The sequence below is a fragment of the Rhipicephalus microplus genome, chromosome 7 (assembly GCF_043290135.1).
Source record: "Rhipicephalus microplus isolate Deutch F79 chromosome 7, USDA_Rmic, whole genome shotgun sequence".
Lineage (NCBI taxonomy): Eukaryota > Metazoa > Arthropoda > Arachnida > Ixodida > Ixodidae > Rhipicephalus > Rhipicephalus microplus.
The window spans coordinates 67,641,049-67,664,446 of NC_134706.1; the positions used below are offsets into that span (position 1 = coordinate 67,641,049).

The 23,398-nt window shown below is 43.8% G+C and overlaps 1 protein-coding gene across 1 annotated transcript in view; it reads left to right on the forward strand.

Moving 5' to 3' along the window:
- Positions 1–23,398, forward strand: part of LOC142767783 (uncharacterized) — a 110,857-nt gene that overhangs the window by 18,225 nt on the left and 69,234 nt on the right. The window contains exons 6-11 of the mRNA XM_075870023.1: positions 1,549–1,572; positions 1,693–1,716; positions 1,836–1,868; positions 1,989–2,012; positions 2,133–2,156; positions 2,277–2,309. Coding sequence (XP_075726138.1) covers positions 1,549–1,572; positions 1,693–1,716; positions 1,836–1,868; positions 1,989–2,012; positions 2,133–2,156; positions 2,277–2,309 — 162 coding nt within the window. The remainder of the gene's footprint in view (positions 1–1,548; positions 1,573–1,692; positions 1,717–1,835; positions 1,869–1,988; positions 2,013–2,132; positions 2,157–2,276; positions 2,310–23,398) is intronic.

The following is a 23,398-nucleotide window of genomic DNA, read 5'->3' on the forward strand; positions in this document are numbered from 1 at the left end:
TAATAGACGTTGCGAGCATGTTGAGCACACAACGAAACTTTTCTTCGGCCTTTTTTGTAAATGTTAGCACTGTGCCCGATTATGCCGAAAGCGAAGCTGAAATGCTTTGACGTATTGTGCTAAGAGAAAGTCATTCTTAAACACAATGCAGAATATTAATATTCCAACAGAAGATCTGGGTAGAACAGTACATGCACAGACCCGCAAAAGTTTATTACAAAAAGATATGTGCACATATGCAAAGGACATGATAACTGGGAAACTCAAATAAAATGTAAGTATGCATATATGTGTGATTAAAATAAATGTATAATGACTTAGACTACGTGGTGCTTCACTATGGAAGAGCAGGAAGCCGTCCCAGTAAGAAAACAAAATGAGTTAGACCTAGCTGAGGCAAGACCAGTACCCTTGAATGTGACTTTTTTTGTCAGTTCAAAACACATCTTAAATGTAAAGAACCTATTGCCTAGGATGGGGGAGGCTGCGAAATTGTGTGCTTTCATGCTGTGATGCTTTGATGACGTTGATAGAAGTTCTCGAAACGGAGTTTCCCGTGTTAAGAAATGAATGAAATATTGCATATGGCCTTTATTTAAAGAAAAGCACGACTCCCGACCGCTGTTGGGGATGAGCTTTGAAAGGGGTAGAAACACTCAATCTTTGTGAAACGTCGATACGATTTAAGTCTGTTGAGCGCTCAATTGACTGTTAGAGCATGTTCTTTTAGGGAAGAAGGAAAGGATAGCAGGGGTAAGAAGCCAGAGCCTCCTGGAGAGCAATCCGACAATAGAGCGAGAAGGGTGAGAAACACTACACGATAGCACGGTGTACTTATGCTGTCCTGCCCCTCTTCCATGACGTTGACAATACCCACTGCCGTCCTTCAACGCCCCGCCGCGGTGGTCTAGTGGCTAAGGTACTCGGCTGCTGACCCGCAGGGCGCGGGTTCGAATCCCGGCGGCGGCGGCTGCATTTCCGATGGAGGCGGAAATGTTGTAGGCCCGTGTGCTCAGATTTCGGTACACGTTAAAGAACCCCAGGTGGTCGAAATTTCCGGAGCCCTCCACTCAGCGTCTCTCACAATGATATCGTGGTTTTGGGACGTTAAACCCCACAAATCAATCAATGCCGTCCTTCAACGCCAAAGTGGCTCCCCTGTCCACCTTATACTAGTTACTATGTCTCGGAGCACTGCCAAGATGAGCTATTGCGTTTGCATTAAAAATCAAATTATTTTGTATAAAAAGTGAGGTTCACCACTAATAATAGGTCCACAGTGACCATTTATAGAGGACAATCAAGCAACACAGACATATTGAGGTTTCAATGTTGGTGCCAGGCGTTCTTTAAAAGTTCAATGTTGGTGCCAGGCGTTCTTTTAAGTACCCGTTTTATTGCAGCTCCAGCGACAGAAGCTGTGCAAAGTAAGCTGAAACCCATGTGGCGTTTAAAATAGTTTGAAGTTATGTAAACCAGTGACTGTGATTTCGCCTGTAAGAACCATTAGAATGTGCACTGAGCTAACAAGTACGCGTTTTATTGCAGCTCCAGCGACAGAAGCTGTGCAAAGTAAGCTGAAACCCATTTGGTATTTAAAATATTTCATGGTGTATAAGATAGTGAATGTCATTAGGCTTGTAAAAATAATTAGAATGTGTACTTAGCTAACAAGTAGTGATTTCATTTCAGCTACAGATACAGAATCTGTGCCAAGTAAGCTGTAACCCATGTGGTTTTTCAAATTGTTTGATATATGTAACACAGTGAATAGGTTTTGGCCTGTAAAACAATTAGAATGTGCACTGAGGTAACAAATATTGATTTCCTTACAGTGAGAACAGCTCCAAAGAGAGAAGCTGTGACAAGTAAGCTGGAACCCACTTGGTGTTTGAAATTATTTGATGTTATGTAAGACAGTGAATGTGGTTAGGCCTGCAGGAACAATTGAAATGTGCACCAAACTAACAAGTACCCGTTTATTGCAGCTCCAGCGACAGAAGCTGTGCAAAGTAAGCTGGAACCCATTTGGTATTTAAAATATTTCATGTTATATAAGATAGTCAATGTGATTAGGCTTGTAAGAATAATTAAAATGTGTACTGAGCTAACAAGTATTGATTTCATTGCAGCTACAGATACAGAATCTGTGCCGAGTAAGCTGTAACCCATGTGGTTTTTCAAGATATTTGATATATGTATCACAGTGAATAGGTTTTTGCCTGTAAAAACAATTAGAATGTGCACTGAGGTAACAAATATTGATTTCATTGCAGTGAGAACAGCTCCAAAGAGAGAAGCTGTGACAAGTAAGCTGGAACCCACTTGGTGTTTGAAATTATTTGATGTTATGTAAGACAGTGAATGTGGTTAGGCCTGCAGGAACAATTGAAATGTGCACCAAACTAACAAGTACCCGTTTTATTGCAGCTGCATCGACAGAAGTTTTGCAAAGTAAGCTGGAACCCATTTGGTATTTAAAATATTTCATGTTATATAAGATAGTGAATGTGATTAGGCTTGTAAGAATAATTAAAATGTGTACTGAGCTATCAAGTATTGATTTCATTGCAGCTACAGATACAGAATCTGTGCCAAGTAAGCTGTAACCCATGTGGTTTTTCAAATTATTTGATATATGTAACACAGTGAATAGGTTTTGGCCTGTAAGAACAATTAGAATGTGCACTGAAGTAACAAATATTGATTTCATTGCAGTGAGAACAGCTCCAAAGAGAGAAGCTGTGACAAGTAAGCTGGAACCCACTTGGTGTTTGAAATTATTTGATGCTATGTAAGACAGTGAATGTGGTTAGGTCTGCAGGAACAATTGAAATGTGCACCAATCTAACAAGTACCCGTTTTATTGCAGCTCCAGCGACAGAAGCTGTGCAAAGTAAGCTGGAACCCATTTGGTATTTAAAATATTTCATGTTATATAAGATAGTGAATGTGATTAGGCTTGTAAGAATAATTAAAATGTGTACTGAGCTAACAAGTATTGATTTCATTGCAGCTACAGATACAGAATCTGTGCCAAGTAAGCTGTAACCCATGTGGTTTTTCAAGATATTTGATATATGTATCACAGTGAATAGGTTTTGGCCTGTAAAAACAATTAGAATGTGCACTGAGGTAACAAATATTGATTTCATTGCAGTGAGAACAGCTCCAAAGAGAGAAGCTGTGACAAGTAAGCTGGAACCCACTTGGTGTTTGAAATTATTTGATGTTATGTAAGACAGTGAATGTGGTTAGGCCTGCAGGAACAATTGAAATGTGCACCAAACTAACAAGTACCCATTTTATTGCAGCTGCAGCGACAGAAGCTTTGCAAAGTAAGCTGGAACCTATTTGGTATTTAAAATATTTCATGTTATATAAGATAGTGAATGTGATTAGGCTTGTAAGAATAATTAAAATGTGTACTGAGCTAACAAGTATTGATTTCATTGCAGCTACAGATACAGAATCTGTGCCAAGTAAGCTGTAACCCATGTGGTTTTTCAAATTATTTGATATATGTAACACAGTGAATAGGTTTTGGCCTGTAAAAACAACTAGAATGTGCACTGAGGTAACAAATATTGATTTCATTGCAGTGAGAACAGCTCCAAAGAGAGAAGCTGTGACAAGTAAGCTGGAACCCACTTGGTGTTTGAAATTATTTGATGTTATGTAAGACAGTGAATGTGGTTAGGCCTGCAGGAACAATTGAAATGTGCACCAAGCTAACAAGTACCCGTTTTATTGCAGCTCCAGTGACGGAAGCTGTGCAAAGTAAGCTGGAACCCATTTGGTATTTAAAATATTTCATGTTATATAAGATAGTGAATGTGATTAGGCTTGTAAGAATAATTAAAATGTGTACTGAGCTAACAAGTATTGATTTCATTGCAGCTACAGATACAGAATCTGTGCCAAGTAAGCTGTAACCCATGTGGTTTTTCAAATTATTTGATATATGTAACACAGTGAATAGGTTTTGGCCTGTAAAAACAATTAGAATGTGCACTTAGGTAACAAATATTGATTTCATTGCAGTGAGAACAGCTCCAAAGAGAGAAGCTGTGACAAGTAAGCTGGAACCCACATGGTGTTTGAAATTATTTGATGTTATGTAAGACAGTGAATGTGGTTAGGCCTGCAGGAACAATTGAAATGTGCACCAAGCTAACAAGTACCCGTTTTATTGCAGCTCCAGTGACGGAAGCTGTGCAAAGTAAGCTGGAACCCATTTGGTATTTAAAATATTTCATGTTATATAAGATAGTGAATGTGATTAGGCTTGTAAGAATAATTAAAATAGGCACTGAGCTAACAAGTACCCATTTCATTGCAGCACCCACGACAGAAGCTGTGCCAAGTAAGCTGGAACCTATTTGGTGTTTGAAAATATTTGATGTTTTGTAAGACAGTGAAAGTGACATGGCCTGTAAGAACAATTAAAGTGTGCACCGAGCTAACAAGTGCATCTTTCATTACAGCTCCAAAGACAGAAGCTGTGCCAAGTAAGCTGGAGGCCACTCTGGTTTTTTACATAATTTGATGTAACTTACGGCAGTGAATGTGGTTAGATCTACAAAAACAATTAGAATGTGCACCATACTTAGTACCCACTTATTTGCAGTTCAAGAGACAAACGATGTGCCAAATAAGGCGTAAAATCTTAGTACTATTATGGAAATCGAAAGGAGATAACTATATGAGCTTCTTTAAAATGTAAAGTACAATAACCATCCAACATTTCATGGAAGCCGCAGTGACAAATGGTCAGCCAAGCAAGCTGAAGCGCACTCTGTGTAATTTGAAATAGCGCTCGATGTAATTTTCAGAGAGAACGCGTAAATATGTATGCTGAGGTAAAAGATACAGCCTAGGTACTTGCATACGTTCCTTTGCAGCACCAGAAACAAAATCTTCCTCAAGTAAGCCGAAGCTCACTTTTTTTCCATTGTTTTAGAGAAGGCGACATGGTAGAGGGCTGAACGGAAAATCGGGGGGTGAGGAGGCGGGTCATTGCAGGCAATGCGAATACTTTCAGCGAATCATATCTGAGAATGAGGTGAAATACTGGAGTTGAAATTATGTCTATTTTCTGCACGCACGTGACAAGGTTGCAATTCCGAAAGACAGGTTCGAAGTAAAAAAAATTGCTGCCTAGTATCATCGTGCTAGAGCAGCGATGGCGTAGTGGTTAGTTAGAGCATCCGCCTCACATGCAAAAGGCTCGTGGTTCAAATCCCGGTGCCGCGCAGTTTTCAACCGGATAAAAAAATCCGCGTGTTCATGGAACTGCATTACGAGGCCTGGGGTGCGGCCTCACCGACAACCACCGCCGCGAACGCACTACCTCACCAGAGAAGGATTGGCCACCCTGGTGCAATATCTGGCCACTACCTCACACATGCATACGTCAAATAACTCACAGCCCTCAGTCCCCAGCAGCGGCGAAGCAACTGACCACGGCGGTGGTCAGATCTGCAACGCAGCAGAGGGTGCTAAGAATCTCTGGATCCCGGCAGGCCGCCATTTGAACCAAAACTTAGCAACGTTTAACGCTAGAACCTTATCTAGTGAGCGAAGTCTAGCTGTACTATTCGGGGAGCTAGAGGGTGTTAAATGGGATATAATAGGGCTCAGTGAGGTTAGGAGGACAGATGAGGCCTATACGTTGCTACAGAATGGGCACGTCCTTTGTTACCGGGGCTTGACTGACAGAAGAGAACTGGGAGTGGTGTTCCTAATTCACAGAAACATAGCTGGCATCATAGAGGAATACTATAGCATTAATGAAAGGGTGGTAGGTATCGTAATTAAACTTAATAAGAGATACAAGATGAATGTGGTACAGGCTTACGCGCCTACATCCAGCCATGATGACTCTTCAGTTGAAAACTTCTATGAAGACGTGGAATTGGCAAGGAGTAAGGTAAAAACACAATATACAATACTGATGGGAGACTTTAATGCAAAGGTAGGGAAGAAGCAGGCTGGAGACCAAGCAGTAGGAGCTTATGGCATTGGTACTAGAAACGCCAGAGGAGAGCTACTACTAGAATTCACAGAACGCAATAATTTACGGATTTTGAATACCTTCTAACAAAAACGAGGAAACCGCAAGTAGACATTGAGGAGCCCTAATGGCGAAAATGAGAAGGAAATAGACTTTATAACGAGTGCACACCCAGGAATCCTGCAGGATGTGGAAGTGGCTGGCAAGGTACGATGCAGTGACCATAGAATGGTACGGTCTCAAATTCGCCTAGACTTCAGAAAGGAACGACAGAAACTGATACGCAAGAAGCCAATCAATGAGCTAGCACTGAGAGGGAAAGTACAAGAACTCAGAGTCTCGCTTCAGAACAGGTACTCGGCTCTTAGTGATTAAAGCAACCTTAGCATAGATACAATGAGTTATAATCTGACGAGTATCATTACGGAGTTTGCAGGGGAAGTTAGAGGCAGGGTAGTTAGACAGGACACTGGCAAGCTTTCCCAGGAAACGAAGAATCTCATTAAGAAGCGTCAAATCATGAAAGTCTCAAGTACGACAGACAAAATAGAACTGGCAGAGCTTTCGAAGTTGATTAATAGGCGTAAGGTATCCAACGTAAGAAGGTTAACATGGAGAGAATTGAACACGCTCTGAAAAATGGAGGAAGCGTCAAAGCAGTGAAGAGGAAACTTGGGATAGGCAAAAATTGGATGAATGCACTGAGAGACTAAGAAGGCTAAATAATTACCAATATGGATAGGATAGTTAAAATAGCGGAGGAGTTTTACTGAGATCTGTACAGTAGGCAGGACAACCACGACTTTAATACTACAAGAACTAGCAGTAACCCAGATAACACCCCACAAGTACTGATAGAAGAAGCCAGAAAAGCGTTGGAGAGCATGCAAACAGGCAAAGCTGCTGGTGAGGATCAGGTAACATCAAATCTGCTGAAAGATGGAGGACAGACTGTGTTAGAAAAACTAGCAACCCTGTTCACGAGGTGTCTCCTGACGGGGAGAGTACCAGAGTCCTAGAAGAACGCTAACATCATCCTAATACATAAGAAAGGAGATGACAAGGACTTGAAGAATTAAAAGCCGATCAGCTTGCTTCCTGTAGTATACAAGCTATTTACAAAAGTAATTGCTAACAGAGTAAAGAAAACATTAGAATTCAATCAACCTAAGGAACTAGTAGGATTTCCAACAGGCTACTCAGCAATCGACCACATTCATACTATCAATCAGGTAATAGAGAAATGCTCAGAGTATAACCAACCACTATACATAGCCTTCATACATTACGAGAAGGCGTTTGATTCAGTAGAAATATCAGCCGTCATGCAGACACTGCGGAATCAGGGCATAGATGAAATATATATAAACATTCTGGAAGAAATCTACAGGGGATCAACTGCTAACATAGTGCTTCATAAAGAAAGCAACAGAATACCAATCAAGAAGGGTGTAAGGCAGGTGGACACAACCTCCCCAATGCTATTTACCGCGTGTTTACAGGAGGTATTCAGAAGCCTAGAATGGAAACAGTTAGGGATAAGAGTTAATGGACAGTACCTTAGTAACCTGCGCCTAGCCGATGACATTGCATGGCTGAGTAACTGAAGGGACGAATTGCAACTCATGATTATGCAGTTAGACAAGGAGAGCAGAAAGGTAGGTCTTAAAATGAATCTGCAGAAAACGAAAGTAATGTGCAACAACCTCGGAAAAGAGCAGCGCTTCGAGATAGGTAATAGTGCACTTCAAGTTGTGAAATACTATGTCTACTTAGGGCAGGTAATAACTGCGGAGCCGGACATCAAGATTAAAGTAACTAGGAGAATAAGAATGGGGTGGAGCACATTTGGCAAGCATTCTCAAATTATGACAGGTAGATTGCCACTATCCCTCAAGAGAAAGGTATATAACAGCTGAATCTTGCCGGTACTTAGGTACGGAGCAGAAACCTGGAGACTTAAAAAGAGGGTTCAGCTTAAATTGAGGACGAAGCAGCGAGCAATGGAAAGGAAAATGGTATGTGTAACCTTAAGAAACAAGAAGAGAGCAGAGTAGATTAGAGAACAAACGGGGGTTAAGGATATCATATCTGAAATCAAGAAGAAGAAATGGACATGAGCCGGGCATGTAGAGCGTAGACAGGATAACCGCTGGTCGTTAAGGTTAACTAACTGGATTCCAAGAGAAGGAAAGCGGGTTAGGGGGAGACAGAAGGTTAGGTGGGCAGATGAGATTAAGAAGTTTGCGGGTATACATTGGCAGCAGCAAGCACAGGACCGGGTTAACTGGCGGAACATGGGAGAGGCCTTTGTCCTGCAGTGGCGTAGTCAGACTGATGATGAAGATGATGATGATGGTGATGATCATCGTGCTTCACTTCAAATGTCAAAGACAGACGATAGTCTTGTGGCGACCGTACTACATCAGCCATGGTCTCATCCGAGTGAGATAGGGCACTGCATTAATTATAGGCGCCATGTGGAAGTGGCATCGGGAAACCCGTGAGCCTGCTCAGAACGCACGATCTCTGGCAGGTGGCGGTACGATATTGTCGGGAGACGGTTTTTTGTGCATTGCGCGGCATTCTGATCGTGCATGGCGTCGCGTTTTAGCGCAGCCCAAGAAACATCAGGATCTGTAGAATTAAGTATTTACGTACTTTCTTGTAAAAGAACACCCCACCTAATACTTAATTACTGATGTTGGGCCTCAGATACGCGCCATATTTGCTCACTCACTGACAATGCTCACAAGTGTAAATTCTTTAATCCTCCTTGGTGTAAACGGCGCCAACAGTTCACAATGGCCAGCGGTCAACTTTAGCTGGGTGGCTAAACCAAGTAACAGATGGGCTTTGAGACAGACTGACCAACCAAATTTCTGCGTTCAAATATCGCAAAAAGACCATTCTCGCTTTAAAGCCCAGCTGAGGTCAAAACTCAAGTGTCGGCTCACATAGGGAGCGACAAGGGTAGGGGGTGTTCAAGACGTCGTCCCCTCAAGGACGAATTATGCTGTGACGCGGGCCGCAGGTTGCCGACCTCTGCTTCAGAGTTGTTCGCCATACACACAGAACGACAAACCAATAATTAGGAACAAGTAAATTATACAACCTTTTAACAATTGCGTGTTCTTCTTTTGCAACGGAAGGGAGAACGCCTTTACCGAGTAAGCTGAGACATACTGTTGACATCATTTTATTTCGCGCGAGGTCTAACATACGAAATGCGCATTTGAAGTGACACCAGAATCCTTGGCCCCTACACAACCGTTTCTCGCAGCCAAAGACATAAAGTTCAATAGCTATAGTTTACTAAGCTAGGATATTTTACAGCGACGAATACAGATGTCTGAGGCGTTTTGTCTGAGATCAAGGTTATGATTACTGATCGCTCAGCCAATGTTTCTGAACTGTGATCGCACAACAAGCGCCAACAATATTTTCCGTCTCACGCGTTTTGTGAGTGAGGTTCTTTAGAACCTAGCTTTGTGTTTGTCAGCCTTGTGAATGGTATATAACCGTTGCTATAGTCAAAACGTATGTAATACCTCCAAAAAAAGGGTTTTTTTTGCAATAGGCTTCAACGTAAATAAAGGCGAATTGTGACCCTCCTTACAAGGAAGACATCGATAATTTTCCGAAAATGACTCTCATTTGATGCTCAAGAGTCTGGTTTTGCCACAAGAACTCGAGGCTGTCCAAAAGGCCTATGACGTACCGGTGAGGCTAGGCCTCTTCGTCCCCACGTGGTACTGGCCCGCGATTCCCCCGTATATATGAAATGGTGGTTGAGCCTTTGAAGACCACAATTAGGTTTTTCATCCATCTATACATAACCATGTACAATACAGTATAGCAAGAAAGCGGGAAAGAGAATGATGAGGGGACGAAGAATGCATAGCTTAGTTACGTATATATTCGATAGCATGGCATCGAATGCAGAGCATACAGGGCAGAAAAGGGTGCGAAAAGAATTATCTTAATTTATTAATTTACTTATTTTGCCCTCCTTGTACCAACTACTTTTCAAAAAGAAAGGGCACACAACAATAAACAATTAACAATAATTGCATGTCATATTATATAGCAACTGATTGAGGGACAAAGATCAGCGCCATTAGAAACCTTATAAAACATCAGAAAAAGAAAATCATCAATAGCGAAGGAGGAGAATGTTCTTGCTAGGTGAGAAAGGAAAAAGAGGGGATATATGCCACCAGTTCAGCTTCTCGCACGGTTTTTGCACGTAGCTGCCGGAATCTTTTTCCAGAACACTTGTTGTGGATTTTTTTAAGTGTTCTTGCAGACGTCAAACTTAATGTATCATTGAACATTGCGCTCTTGCCGCTTAATAACACAGAAGCCAAAACATCTTGCTTTTCTTACTTTTCATATTGCGCCACAAGGGCGTCTGTCCAAGCAGTCGTTTGGTGTGTAGTGACACCACGTAGCCGAGCTAACTGCGGGGGGGGGGGGGGGTGTCAAACCCTTGCTATACGTGGCTTTGCCGTGTCCTGGGAAAACGGGATTCTGGGGGTTGAGCCAACGCCGGATGATTGGACTTTTAAGGCCCCCCGCTGAGGCAACACAACTATTTGGCCCCGGCTTCACGTAGACGTCCCCGCCCAGGGGAAATTGGCTGTCTCCTTTTCCTTCTTCTCTCTCCCTACATCTTCATCTTTATCTCTCACATTGTATCTGTGATGTCACCTTCTCTTTTTCGTTTACTTCCAAATTTCTTGGCGGCGAAGATGAAGCCTGTGTAGTTGCCCAACCTTCGGTAGTTTTATTCGGTTATAGCGGCGATGTATGGTTGGCGTCTTCGAATAGTATACCTTGCAGCGTCCCCTTGTTGGGCTCGGAGGTGGGTGGCCACCATCACCACCGAACTAATAATCTTTTTCATGGCAAATTCTTTTTCTACCCAGCTTGATCACCGTCTGAAAAGGTGGTGCAGCACCAAAAACCAGTTTACTTTGGCCCTAACCAAGTATTCGTTTCCAAAATACCATGTGATACACAGTCAACATCCAATAAAAGCAGTCCGAACAATTTCATCATTTCTCGTGTCCAAATACCTCATGGAGGCAAGCGGTCCTGGCTATAAAGTAACAAAAATGGGAAGCGGCGATCTTATTCTGGAAGTTTGTGACAAGTTCCTGTGTGAGAGACTGTCAAAACTTGTAGCTTTCGGGGAAATTCCCGCGTCAGTGGGCCCACGTAGATCCATGAATATTGTGCGCGGCGTCATCTCTCCGATGACCTTCTTAAAATCACTGTAAGTGAACTCTTTGAAGGATGACAGGAAGAGAATGTTGTCAAAGTACAACGAATCACCATAAAACGAGATGACAAGCAAATCTCAACTAAGCACATAATAGTAATACTTGGAACTAGTAAACTCCCTGAATCAATCCGACACCAGCTATTTCCAAATTTATGTGAGAAGATATACACCAAACTACCGTCGTTGCTTTGAATGTCAGTTATTTAAACGTGGGTCAGAGAGCTGCAGAGGGCGTGTCACATGCTCCAAATGCATATCCAATGAACATCTGTCCGACAAGTGAAACTCTGCTGCCCATTGTGCAAACTGCGAAAGGGGACCGTCCCATGTACTCACGATCCTGTCCTTCATGGAAGCAAGAAAAAGAAATATAGAGCTGAAAGTAAAATTCAACCTGTCTTTCCAAAAGTACGCTAGCGTTTCGCCTCACATAACCTGTCCTCTTCATCCTTCGGTGATGTGACACGCTGGGGCGCTGCGCCACGTCTCTCAATGTCCGTGAACTCCACCCCCTGTCAAGCAGGACCAGCAGAGTTCAGAGTGTGCTGGACTCCTGACTACTCCAAGCGCAGTTAGGTTCGAAACGTCTGTGAACGTGCCTGCGGAGCAGGCACCATCCACCACCCCACAAAATGTGATGGATACTAGTCCTGCTCCTCCGGCGCCTCAAACGACGAAGAATAGGCGCAACTTTTTGGAGCTCGCCAGAAAAAAAAACTCCAAATTACAGGGCCCCAAAAGGCCCTGCAACTTAAGGCAGCACTTTTGTACACAGCACCACATAACTTTAAATTGAGAGAAATACTACAGTGCAATGTCAAAGGACTGCTCAGAAACCTCGACAATATCCAGGAACTTTTACACAAACATACACCAAAAGTGCTGTGCGTACAAGAAACACACCTAAAATCCAAACACACCAACTTCCTATGCAGTAACACTATTTTTATAAAGGACTAGAATGTCGCTTTCGCTTCAATCGGCGGTGTTGCCATTATAGTTGATAAAGAAACAGCATGTACACATTTGCCACTTCCGACAACCCTTGAGGCAGTAGCTGCCCGAGCTCTTATCTTCAACAAAGTGGCCACAATGTGCCGTATTTACACACCTCGACACCATCGACTGATTAAACACGAATTACAGTCCCTCAGTGATGAACTTCCTGAAAAGTGTCTTCTCCTTGGATACTTCAACGCACATAGAGGCTTTGGGGGTGACTCTCGCTGCGATGCGCGAGCTCGCGTCATTGCACATTTTTTTCTTCTGGCGTATGGCTCCAGAACACGAAGGAGCCCATATATTTTGACCTCGCAAACAAATCATACTCTGCATAGATCTTAGTGCATCATCACCGGCGCTTTTACCCTAATTTAAATGGAGTGTTTTAAAAAGCCGTACGGCAGTGACCACTCTCCCATACTGCTAATTACGCCGAAACAAAATGATATTCATCCACAAGTTCCTCGGTGGAAACTCGATTCAGCTAATTGGGAACATTATCAAGCTCTTACTCATGTGACATGGACTGAGATGTCTGGCTCTAGCCCGGATGACGCTTTCAAGTTTTTTACAGCACATATAGTTCATGCTGCCTCGGACTGTGTTCTCGAAACAAGCGGCACAGGTTGCAAACGTCGTGCTTCATGGTGAAATGATGAATGCAGGAATGCGCGCAAAATTCAAAACAAGGCGTGGCGTGTGTTCCGTGGCTCTCCAACAGTGGAGAACTCGGTCAATTTCAAACACGGAAAATTCCAGGGCAGGAGGACACACCAACAGGCTCAAAAAGAGAGCGGGCAAAAGTTTGTATCTGGTATAAACTCGTGTACAGACGATTGCAAAGTCTGGAGCAGGTTAAATAATGTAACTGGGCGAGAAGTGTATTCACTCCCTTTATTGAATACCGAAAAGGACACCCTGAAAGACCAGATGAACTTGCTGGTGGAGTACTTTGAACACGTTTCCAGCTCATCGTACTACTCCGCGGCTTTTCAACTGTATAAAACGAGAATACGAAAAGAAAAAAATACTAAGAACACAAGTGTACAAAACGTGAGGCATATAATCAAACCTTTATCTTCGCTCAACTACAGACATGGCTGAACTGCTGCAGTAGTTTGCTGCGGGATCTGGTCCTGTGGTATAAGAAATGTTGAGGCAACTACCTCCTGAAATACACACACACAAAAATTGCTCCTTACATTCTACAACTCGATACGGTTTTCAGGTGAAATCCCCAGTTCTTGAAAAGAAGCCATTGTTATCCCTATACTGAAGCAGGGAAAGGATCCATCTTCGGTTGCAAGTTATAGGCCCATATCCTTACCTAGTTGTCTGTGTAAATTTTCGAAATGATGATCACCTGTTGGCTGCTACATTTCCTGGAATCAAAAATAGTAATTGACCCCACTAGTGCGGTTTTCGAGAGGGTCGTTCAATAACTGGCCACATCAGACGCATTGGGACAAATATTCGTGACTCTTTTATACAAAAACAATTTTTCCTTTCTGTCTTACTTGACATGGCAAAAGCATATGATGCTACATGACGGTTAGGAATAAAAAGGGACCTGTCCTAACTAGGTATACGTGGAAAATGTTAAGCATAATAGAGAGATACCTGCCCAACCAAACATTCCGTGTTCGCATCGGTTATGTTTTCTCATTACCATTTGTCCAGGAGACTAGAGTACCACAGCGTGGGGTACTGCTTATTATAAAACTGCTTACACTGCTTATTATAAAAGTATACTCCCTAAGTCTTTGTACGCAACGTGTTCCACTAAGCCTATGTCGATGATGTGCAGATTGGATTTAAATCTTGCAGTTGAGCAAGATGCGAGCGGCAACTTCAGCTTGTCCTAAATAAGGTGTCGAAATGAGCGGATGAAAATGGGTTTAGCCTCAACTCAGGAAAGAGTTGATAATTATTGATTGATATGTGGGGTTCAACGTCCGAAAACCACCATATGACTATTCGAGACGCCGTAGTGGAGGGCTCCGGAAATTTCGACGACCTGGGGTTCTTCAACATGCACCCAAATCTGAGCACATGGGCCTACAACATTTCCGCTTTCATCGAAAACGTAGCCGCCGCAGCCTGGATTCGTTCCCGCGACCTGTGGGTCAGCAGCCGAGTACCTTAGTCACTAGACCACCAAGGCGGGGTGCCCAGAAAAGAGTACCTGTGTACTTTTCTCTAGAAGGAGAAGCCTGCACCTCGATTGAGAAATTTATTTACAGGACTAACTGCTGCCCGTAAAAACAAAACATAAGTTTTTATCTGTAATTCTGGACGCAAAGTTGTCCTTTGCACAACATATAAAATACCTATAAAACAAGTGCCTGATACCAATATTTATTTTAAGGATTTGCCGCGTACATCCTTAGGAAGGGATGCCAATTGTCTAATGAATCTCTTCAAAAGCCTCATACACGTCTAGACTACGGGGAAATTATTTATCAGCCTGCGGCACCAACCGCATTGAGGATGCTGGACCCTGTCCACACCTAGGCTTTCGTCTTTCGACGGGTGCTTTTCAGACAAGCCATGTTGAAAGCCCTTATGCCGACCTAAATTAGTGGTTTCTCATTTGCAGAGATGCTACATTTCCTTCGTATACTTTCTCAAGGTTAACGCAAACAATGAATATCCCACATACAGAATTGTAAATGAATTGTCTACTTCTCAGTTATTTCATAATCGTCCCGGATGGACAGCACCATACTCAATACGTGTGCGACGCCTTGCCAAAGAAATGGAAGTCACACTGTTTCGACGACGCGTGATGTCACCCGCTGTACAGCCGCCGCCGTGGCGATGGCAGCTCATAGACTCTGATACGTTATTCGAGAAAGTTTCAAAACACGCGCCCATCGCACACATCCGTATGTACTGCCTGGAACTTGCAACACAAATATAACTGTCCGGAATCCTACACAAATGCGTCGAAGTCTCCCGCCGGCCCATGTCTATGCAGCAGTCGGCCCATCCTTTTCGAATACTGCTGCCCTCCAGCGGAACTCAAGCATATTTACAGCGGAAGCGTACGCAATCCTGGCGGCGGTTCAACGCAATAATGAAGTAAACTTACTCCACGCTGCTATTTATACAGCCTCATTAGGCATTGTGCAAGCTTTGAAAACTGTTAAACAACGCAAAAACCTTGCAATGGTCTCACTTTACTCACTTCTATGCACACTTCATACATCTGAACAGCACATAGTATAACGTTGTTGGAGCCGGAACATCGCGAGATTGAAGGAAACTTTTAGCAGATCAGCTAGCTGCAACCGTCTGCGAAAACGCTTCTGAAACATTCATAGCTGCCTCAGCGCTAGACTTAAGCCATTCCTGAAACAAGGGCTAAGGACTTATTGGCAGATATTATGGGACACACAAACACAAATTAAGTTACATGTCAAAAAAGCCTAATCATGGAAATGGCCACCAGTATCGAGGTCCCGCCGCACAAAAGTAACACTTTGCAGTCTAAGAATAGGACACATATACACTACACACTCTTACCTATTGTCCGGTGGTGATCCATCAGTGTGCAATAAGTATGGTGAAACTCTTAATATTCTCCATATCCTCATTCAGTCCTAGTGCATTAAATCCTATCAAATAAAAGCACTTTCTATTAACATACAGGATGCAAATACCTCTTCATCCTGTGATGTTCATCGGTACACTCTTACTCAAATCCTGGCAAGAATCACGCACGCAGGCAGGAAATCAAGCTCCGTAGTCGTGTTCCACAGAAACCGGCCCGATTCGAAGCGGCCTTCCAAATAGCCGGTACAAAGATTAGCCGTGAGTTTAGGTCAAATTTTTCCTCGCAAGATACGGCCTGTGGTTAGGCGTGACGTTCTGTAGGCGGCCTGGCCCTGATGCGATGGCGGAAAAAACTATTATTTTACACTATTCAGAGTGGTTTCTCGCCGATAATGCGTTGGATATTATGACTACTGGTAATAAAAAAAAACCATCAGTACCTCAATCACCTATATTTTCGAGATTAACATGCAAAGCACTGTCCTGCAATCGAACTCGGGACCGGATGCACGTGAAGCAAATGTTTTACCTATTGCACCACAACGCCACCGCATAACGGCGGGTCTTTTTTGCGGATGTATATATCTACCAAGTGGGTTTTCGCAAACCGTCTTCGGAACCTTGGACTGCTTTTGTGCCACGTGAATGCATTTGATCAGCGAATAGTTTGTAGGGCTTCATGAATTCGAGACAACCACGGTGAGCGCTTTCGGCTCTGACTTCGGTTCATGGTGCGCCGTTCCGCAAGAACGATTAACGTGTGTTTGTGCGTCGTTTTAGTGCTTCCCCGTGAAGTGCGGGTGTTACGCTCACAGAAATTCGCGGACGAAGCTGTGTTAGGCTGTCGAAACCTGCGTATGTTTCTCGCACGCGCGTGTGCTGTGGGAAATTTGGCTTATTTATGTCGGGAGGTGCACGCGTGTCAGTGACAGCAGTCTATTCTCAGCTGTTTGAAGACCATGCGCTTTCGCACGTAAACGTTGCATGTGTATTTTAGCGTGCCTACTCTGACATTTGCATTTCGTACGCGCGAACTACCTCGAGCTGCACGCTGGGGTATCAGCGTCTTTATAGCGCTTCTACGATTACTCATTTCTGCAACTATAATTTATGCGCATTGTTTCGATATATTGAGTGCTTTTTACCCATTTTCAGTCTCTTAACTGATCTTATTTATGGGGAGTGGCTACTCTTACCTTTCTTCAGCATGACATCACTGTTCAAGGGAATGGCGAAACGCGCGCCAAGGTCAAGTGTGACGTACACAAATTAGCGACGGACAGGTCGGTCTCCCTCCAAATAAATGCCTCTGCATATCTCTCTCGCGAACATAGACGTGCAGTTGGGGTCAAGAAATGGTGCAGAACTAACCTAAAATATTTATTCTCCCTGCTAGCAGTTGCTCTTTAGAAAATGGGGATTTTTATAGCTGCTACATTATCTCCACAGCAGCACACTGGTTGTCTTGGTCACGGTTCACTAATACAAATTCATGCTGGAAAATGAGAACTGTACTTCATATTCAAAGAGTGAGCAAATGTTGGCGACATAAGCTCTCCAGCTGACTTCGATTGATTGATCGATATGTGGGGTTTAACGTCCGAAAACCACCATATGATTATTAGAGACGCCGTAGTAGAGGGCTCCAAAAATTTCGACGACCTGGGGTTCTTTAACATGCACCCAAATCTGAGCACACGGGCCTACAACATTTCCGCCTCCATCGGAAACGCAATCGCCGCAGCCTGGATTCGATCCCGCGACCTGTGGGTCAGCAGCCGAGTACCTTAGTCACTAGACCACCAAGGCGGGGTCCTCAGAAAAGAGTAGCTGTGTGCTTTGCTCTAGAAAAAGAGGCCTGCACCTTGATTCAGAAATTTATTTACAGGACCAACTGGTGCACGTAAAACAAAACATAAGTTTTATGTTCAATTCTAGACGCGAAATTGTCCTTTGTACAACATATAAAATCTCTAAAAAACAAGTGCCTGAAAACAATAATTATTTTAAGGTTTTGCCATGTACATCATTGGGAAGTGATGCCAGATGTCTAATGAATCTCTAAAAAGTCTCATACGCACACGTCTAGACTACGGGGCAATCATTTATCTGCCTGCGACACCGACCACATTGAGGATGCTTGACCGTGTCCACCACCTAGCTAGGCATTCGTCTTTCGACGGGTGCTTTTCAGACAAGCCCTGTTGAAAGCCCTTACGCCGAATTAAATGAGTGGTCCCTTCATTTGCAGAGATGCTACGCTTCCTAAGTATATTTTGTCAAGGTTAACGCAAATTATGAACATCCCAAATGCAGTATTGTAAATGAATTGTCTAGTTCTCTGTTATGTCATTATCGTCCCGGATGGAGAGCACCATACTCAATACGTGTGCGACGCCTTGCCAAAGAAATGGAAGTCACACTGTTTCGACGACGCGTGATGTCACCCGCTGTACAGCCGCCGCCGTGGCGATGGCAGCTCATAGACTCTGATATGTTATTCGAGAAAGTTTCAAAACACACGCCCATCGCACACATCCGTATGTACCACCTAGAACTTGCAACACAAATATACTACCCGGAATCCTACACAAAGGCGTCGAAGTCTCCCGCCGTCGTATGTCTATGCAGCAGTCGGTCCATCCTTTTCGAATACTGGTGCCCTCCACCGGAACTCAAGCATATTTACAGCGGAAGCGTACGCAATCCTGGCGGCGGTTCAACGCAATAATGAAGTAAACTTACTCCACGCTGCTATTTATACAGCCTCATTAAGCATTGTCCAAGCTTTGAAAACTCTTAAACTGCGCAAAAACCTTGCAATGGTCTCACTTTACTCACTTCTATGCACACTTCATACATCTGAACAGCACATTGCATAACGTTCTTGAGGCCGGAACATCACGAGATTGAAGGAAACGTGTTAGCAGATCAGCTAGCTGCAACCGTCTGCGTAAACGCTGCTGAAACATTCATAGCTGCCTCGGCGCTAGATTTAAACCATTACTAAAACAAGGGCTGATGACTTATTGACAGAGCACATGGGATACACAAACACAAAATGAGCTACATGTCAAAAACCAAATCTTGGAAAATGTCCAGCAGTATCGAGGTCCCGCCGCACACAAGTAACACTTAGCAGAATAGGACGCATATACACTACACACCCTTACCTATTGTCCGGTGGTGATACAACAATGTGCGATAAGTGTAGTGAAATTCTTACTATTCTCCATATCCTCAATCAGTCCTTGTGCATTAAATTCTATCAAATAAAAACACTTTCTATTAACCTACACGGAGCTGATGCCTCTTCATCCTGTGATGTTCGTCGGTAGGGGTACGCTTTTTAAGCATGAGTCACTCTTCGCCTTTTTAAAAGATGTTCACTGCTTTTACGTGGTTTATCCTGGAAATCCGCAGCAAGGTCTCTCACTGGAGGTCTCTGCCATGGTAGCGACATCACAAAACGTACTTGTCTCACGGCCCTTGGACACAAGGGCGGTTCACGAGGCATCTGTGCTCATACCACGTCTCACGAGTTTAATATCCCAACCGTTAGCCGCTCATTTTGCTACGCACATTTCATGACACACTCATAATTTTGAATACTTGTATGTTTTAGTCGCTTTTAGGGTAAAGATTTTTAGGCCCCTGTACAGCCTCATACAATTACATTGTTTACATTTGTTGTCTACTGGAGTGGCACTCTTTGGCAATCAATTGGCCCTTGCGCCATAAAACACCGCACATAATCTTCATCATCATCACTTTAATTTTGAATAGCGTTTCTTTTTTTCGATTCCTGATCATGCATTCTTTCATTCCAGCACCACCGATCAAACCACATAAGTACTTTAAACGGTTTTGTTCGTTTAGTAGCAAAACATGTAACACAAGACAAAGATAACCGGCAGTAAAACCTGCAATACCTCTATTCGATAAAGCAACTTTTTTGCTATAGTTTGTTACAACATTAAGGTTTGGCTTCATTTCCTCCCCAGAGGAGATGCACACAAGCCTGCCGCAATGACCGTGCACTCCAGACTGACGTCATGAGCCGGATGGCCATTGACCTCACCTGTAAAAAACGTTGCGAGAGCAAAAACGGAAATATTTTTTTAGTCGCTGAGGCGATCGGACGCCGCGCTGAGGTCGTCTTAGAGAGGCTTCCACTGACTTCCTAAGTCTTATCGACTATAAGTTATAAGCTGACGTTCACCAAACAAAAGTTGATGGCATTTGCATGTGCTTACGCCTTATTAGTTAATGGTCAGTATTTCTCTATATTACGAGCTAGTTTATTAGACCAGCATTAATGTCACTTCCAACCACGTTCTACCTATAAGGCAGGAATGTTATGGGTAGTAACTCATGCCACTCACTATTTGTGCTATGGTATTAACGACACGAAAGTGAACTAATCCATTTTTCTATTACAGCTCCTGCGGGGAAACCAAGTAAGTCGGGAACATTATCGAGGGGTGTTCCGTCTGCCTTTGAGTAATGATGCATGGTAACGATTATAGCAACAATAAGAACGGTTGATATTAACAATGGATTAATTAGCGTCTGTACAAGTATTCCAACAACGCGGCAACACCTGAGAAAGCTTTCATAAGCATGTCACCTTACGCTGCATGCACGAATTCAAGTGAGTGGTAGGAAGCGGGAGGGAATAAATGAGACAACCTTATTTCGAGATGCGGCTAGTTCATTGTCCAAGCCAGACCTCTCTGCTCCGCAATCACTCCTAGAACCTCTCAGGGAGCAACGACGGCACACGCTGCTCAACTTCTGGCTAGCCGTGCTATCTAGCAGGCATGGCCATCTAGCAGGCTAGAGAGACTACTGAATAAGCCAGCAGCCCCTCTGGCCTGCTGAGTAGATACGTATGCTGGATAGCATGAATAGCTAATAGCCTCTCTCACCTGCTGGATAGCCATGCCTGCTGAATAGCATGAATAGCCAGTAGCCTCTCTGGCCTCCTTAATAGCCATGCCTGCTGAATAGCATGGATAGCTAGTAGTTTCTCTCGCCTGCAGAATATTCATGTCTGCTGAATAGCATAAATAGCCAGTAGCCTCTCTCGCATTCTGGATAGTATACCTGCTGAATAGTATGGATTGTCAGTAGCCTCTCTCACCTGCTGGATAGCTACGCCTGGTGAATATCATAGATAGCCAGTAGCCTATCTGGACTGCTGAACAGCCATGTCTGCTGGATAGCATAGCTAGCCATTAGCCTCTCTCGCCTGCGTGAAAGCCATGTCTTCTGAATGGCAATAATAGCCAGTAGCCTCTCTCGCCGGCCAGATAGCCATGTCTGCTGGATAGCGTGGATAGCCAGGACCTCAGCAGCGTGTGACGCTGTCACTTTTCTAAAGGTTCTGGGAGCACTGGCAGAACACGCCGCTCAGCTCCGATCTACGCGGCAGGAGGGACAGAACATACAATTATTACTCTGGATTCACGCATGCATTAAACCATGTAGCACCCAGAAAATTGTAGAGAATCGTTACAGGCTTGAGTGCTATAAGTGCACAAAGTTTCATGGAGGTACCTTAAAGACAAATCTCCGCCACAACTTAAGACAACAAAATGTAAGCCTTACCCACAGGTCAGCAGATAACCTGCCTCTCTATTGAAAATCCTGTTTGTGGATGTTGGATTTACTGGCGGTCAAAATAGAAATAATAGTGGATGGGATGGAAATGGATAACGTGTAGAGAATAATTAATAATCTGGAAACTAAGGTCGTCAAAATGGCTGATGATAGGGAATGCGCACAGAAATGGTGGCAGATGGTGACAGTGGTGGTGAGCTGCCTTTGGGGTTCAACATGACCAATGATGATGAAAATGGAGAACACGGCAGATGGTGACGATGACAAACATATTTTGGGGTATGGCTTGAAGCAATGATGGTGGCATGATGGAAGTGGTTTGCATTTTGTGCATGGATTTATCTTAGTTTGGCATCCACGATGTGATTCTGTTTTGGTATATCTAATGGTCTAGAGGTGTCGGAGAAAACAGTAACACCCAGTTTGTTACATCGCCGCACGGTTGTCAAGAAGTAAATGACTTCTGTCTTCTCTTCGAACGGAGTAGACAAGAAAACATCCGCCGCCTATTAGCGCCATGCCAGAAGCACAACTCTGGCAACTTTCGCATACTCACTCACCATGTCTGCACTTTAGGTTAACAGTCAGGAAGCTTGCGAAGCTAAAATGCACTAACTGCAACCTTTGGAAATCACCAGTGCCGAGATACGTTTCATCTAACATGACTTTCAGCGAACGTTAGGCCTTGCGTACAACAAGCCTGTCTGCATCTGTTCGGTGCTTCTGGGTTTCAGTATTCACTATTCCGATGAGTAAGAATGATTTTAGAGCACACCTGTGGCATGAGCTAACGCAATAGAGATTCCTTTCTTATGTACCGTGGCTGCGCAAGAAGCGATGAGCGTCAATGTGACACGCGCTTTCAGCGAACGCCTTCAGTTGACAGCAGCCGCAGCGGTCGCACTTGCTGGTATACTAAGTATAAGTGACACAAGGACTTATATGTGCGTAAGAATCAACCATTTACAACACGCAAAAGTGATTGAATTTATGATTATGTACAAAACTGATCGGATAGAGAATCCATGTCAGTACTGTTTACGTGAATCAGCTGTGGGCAGAGCTTATTGGTCTAGATGCGAAGCAACTTATGATGGAGTTCAATTCAATGTGCCCGCCCAACCTTACTGCGCGTGCACAACAGCTGGCCAAACACGGCCAGAGCGTGCACATGCGCTAGCGCGTTCTAGCCTGTGTAAGGGGCTGGGTAAGACGCCATGGCCTCTTCCCCTTATAGTCTCAGCAAACATGCTATGGCGTCAGGGAACGAGATTCTGCAGACGTGTGGTGAACCAACGTGCTGTATCTTAATCAAAACGTGCTATGGCGCGCTAGCCCGTACGAGCCTTCGTAAGTGTGCACCCGTCGCGCCGCTTCTCAGGGTCTTTTTTAGCGGGAGGTGGTGTAATTTTTTTGTGGAAGGGTGCGATGGCGGAATGATTTCATTACGTTCTTTTATGCTTTTAGCCGCCATTACCAGTCTCTAGTTGGCCGATACGCGCACGAGGTGCGCTTCAAGCAATCCCAGACGGCTAATAGCAGCGAAAAGGATAAAAAAAAGAATGAAATTGCTCCGCAATGGCGCCCCAGTACAGGTTGGAGACCCGCTACCATGGTGTAAGAATAATTAGGTGTTGACACTGAGTGCACCTGAGCGTCCAGACAATGTTCGGTATCGCAGGCGTGCTGTGCTGCGAGCCGTTAGATGGCGCCGGGGCCAACGTACCCAGACGGTGGTGCTGGCGCATTCAAATTCTTCTGCCTTCCCAATGTTTTCTTTCCAAGCGGTGTGAGGAACACTTAAAGCAGGAAGGAATTTCTTTTTTGCAGAATAAAAGGTAGAATTTCACCAGGTTTAAGTATTCATTAACAAGAAAATGTCTTGTGCAGGATGTGAACGCTGTCAA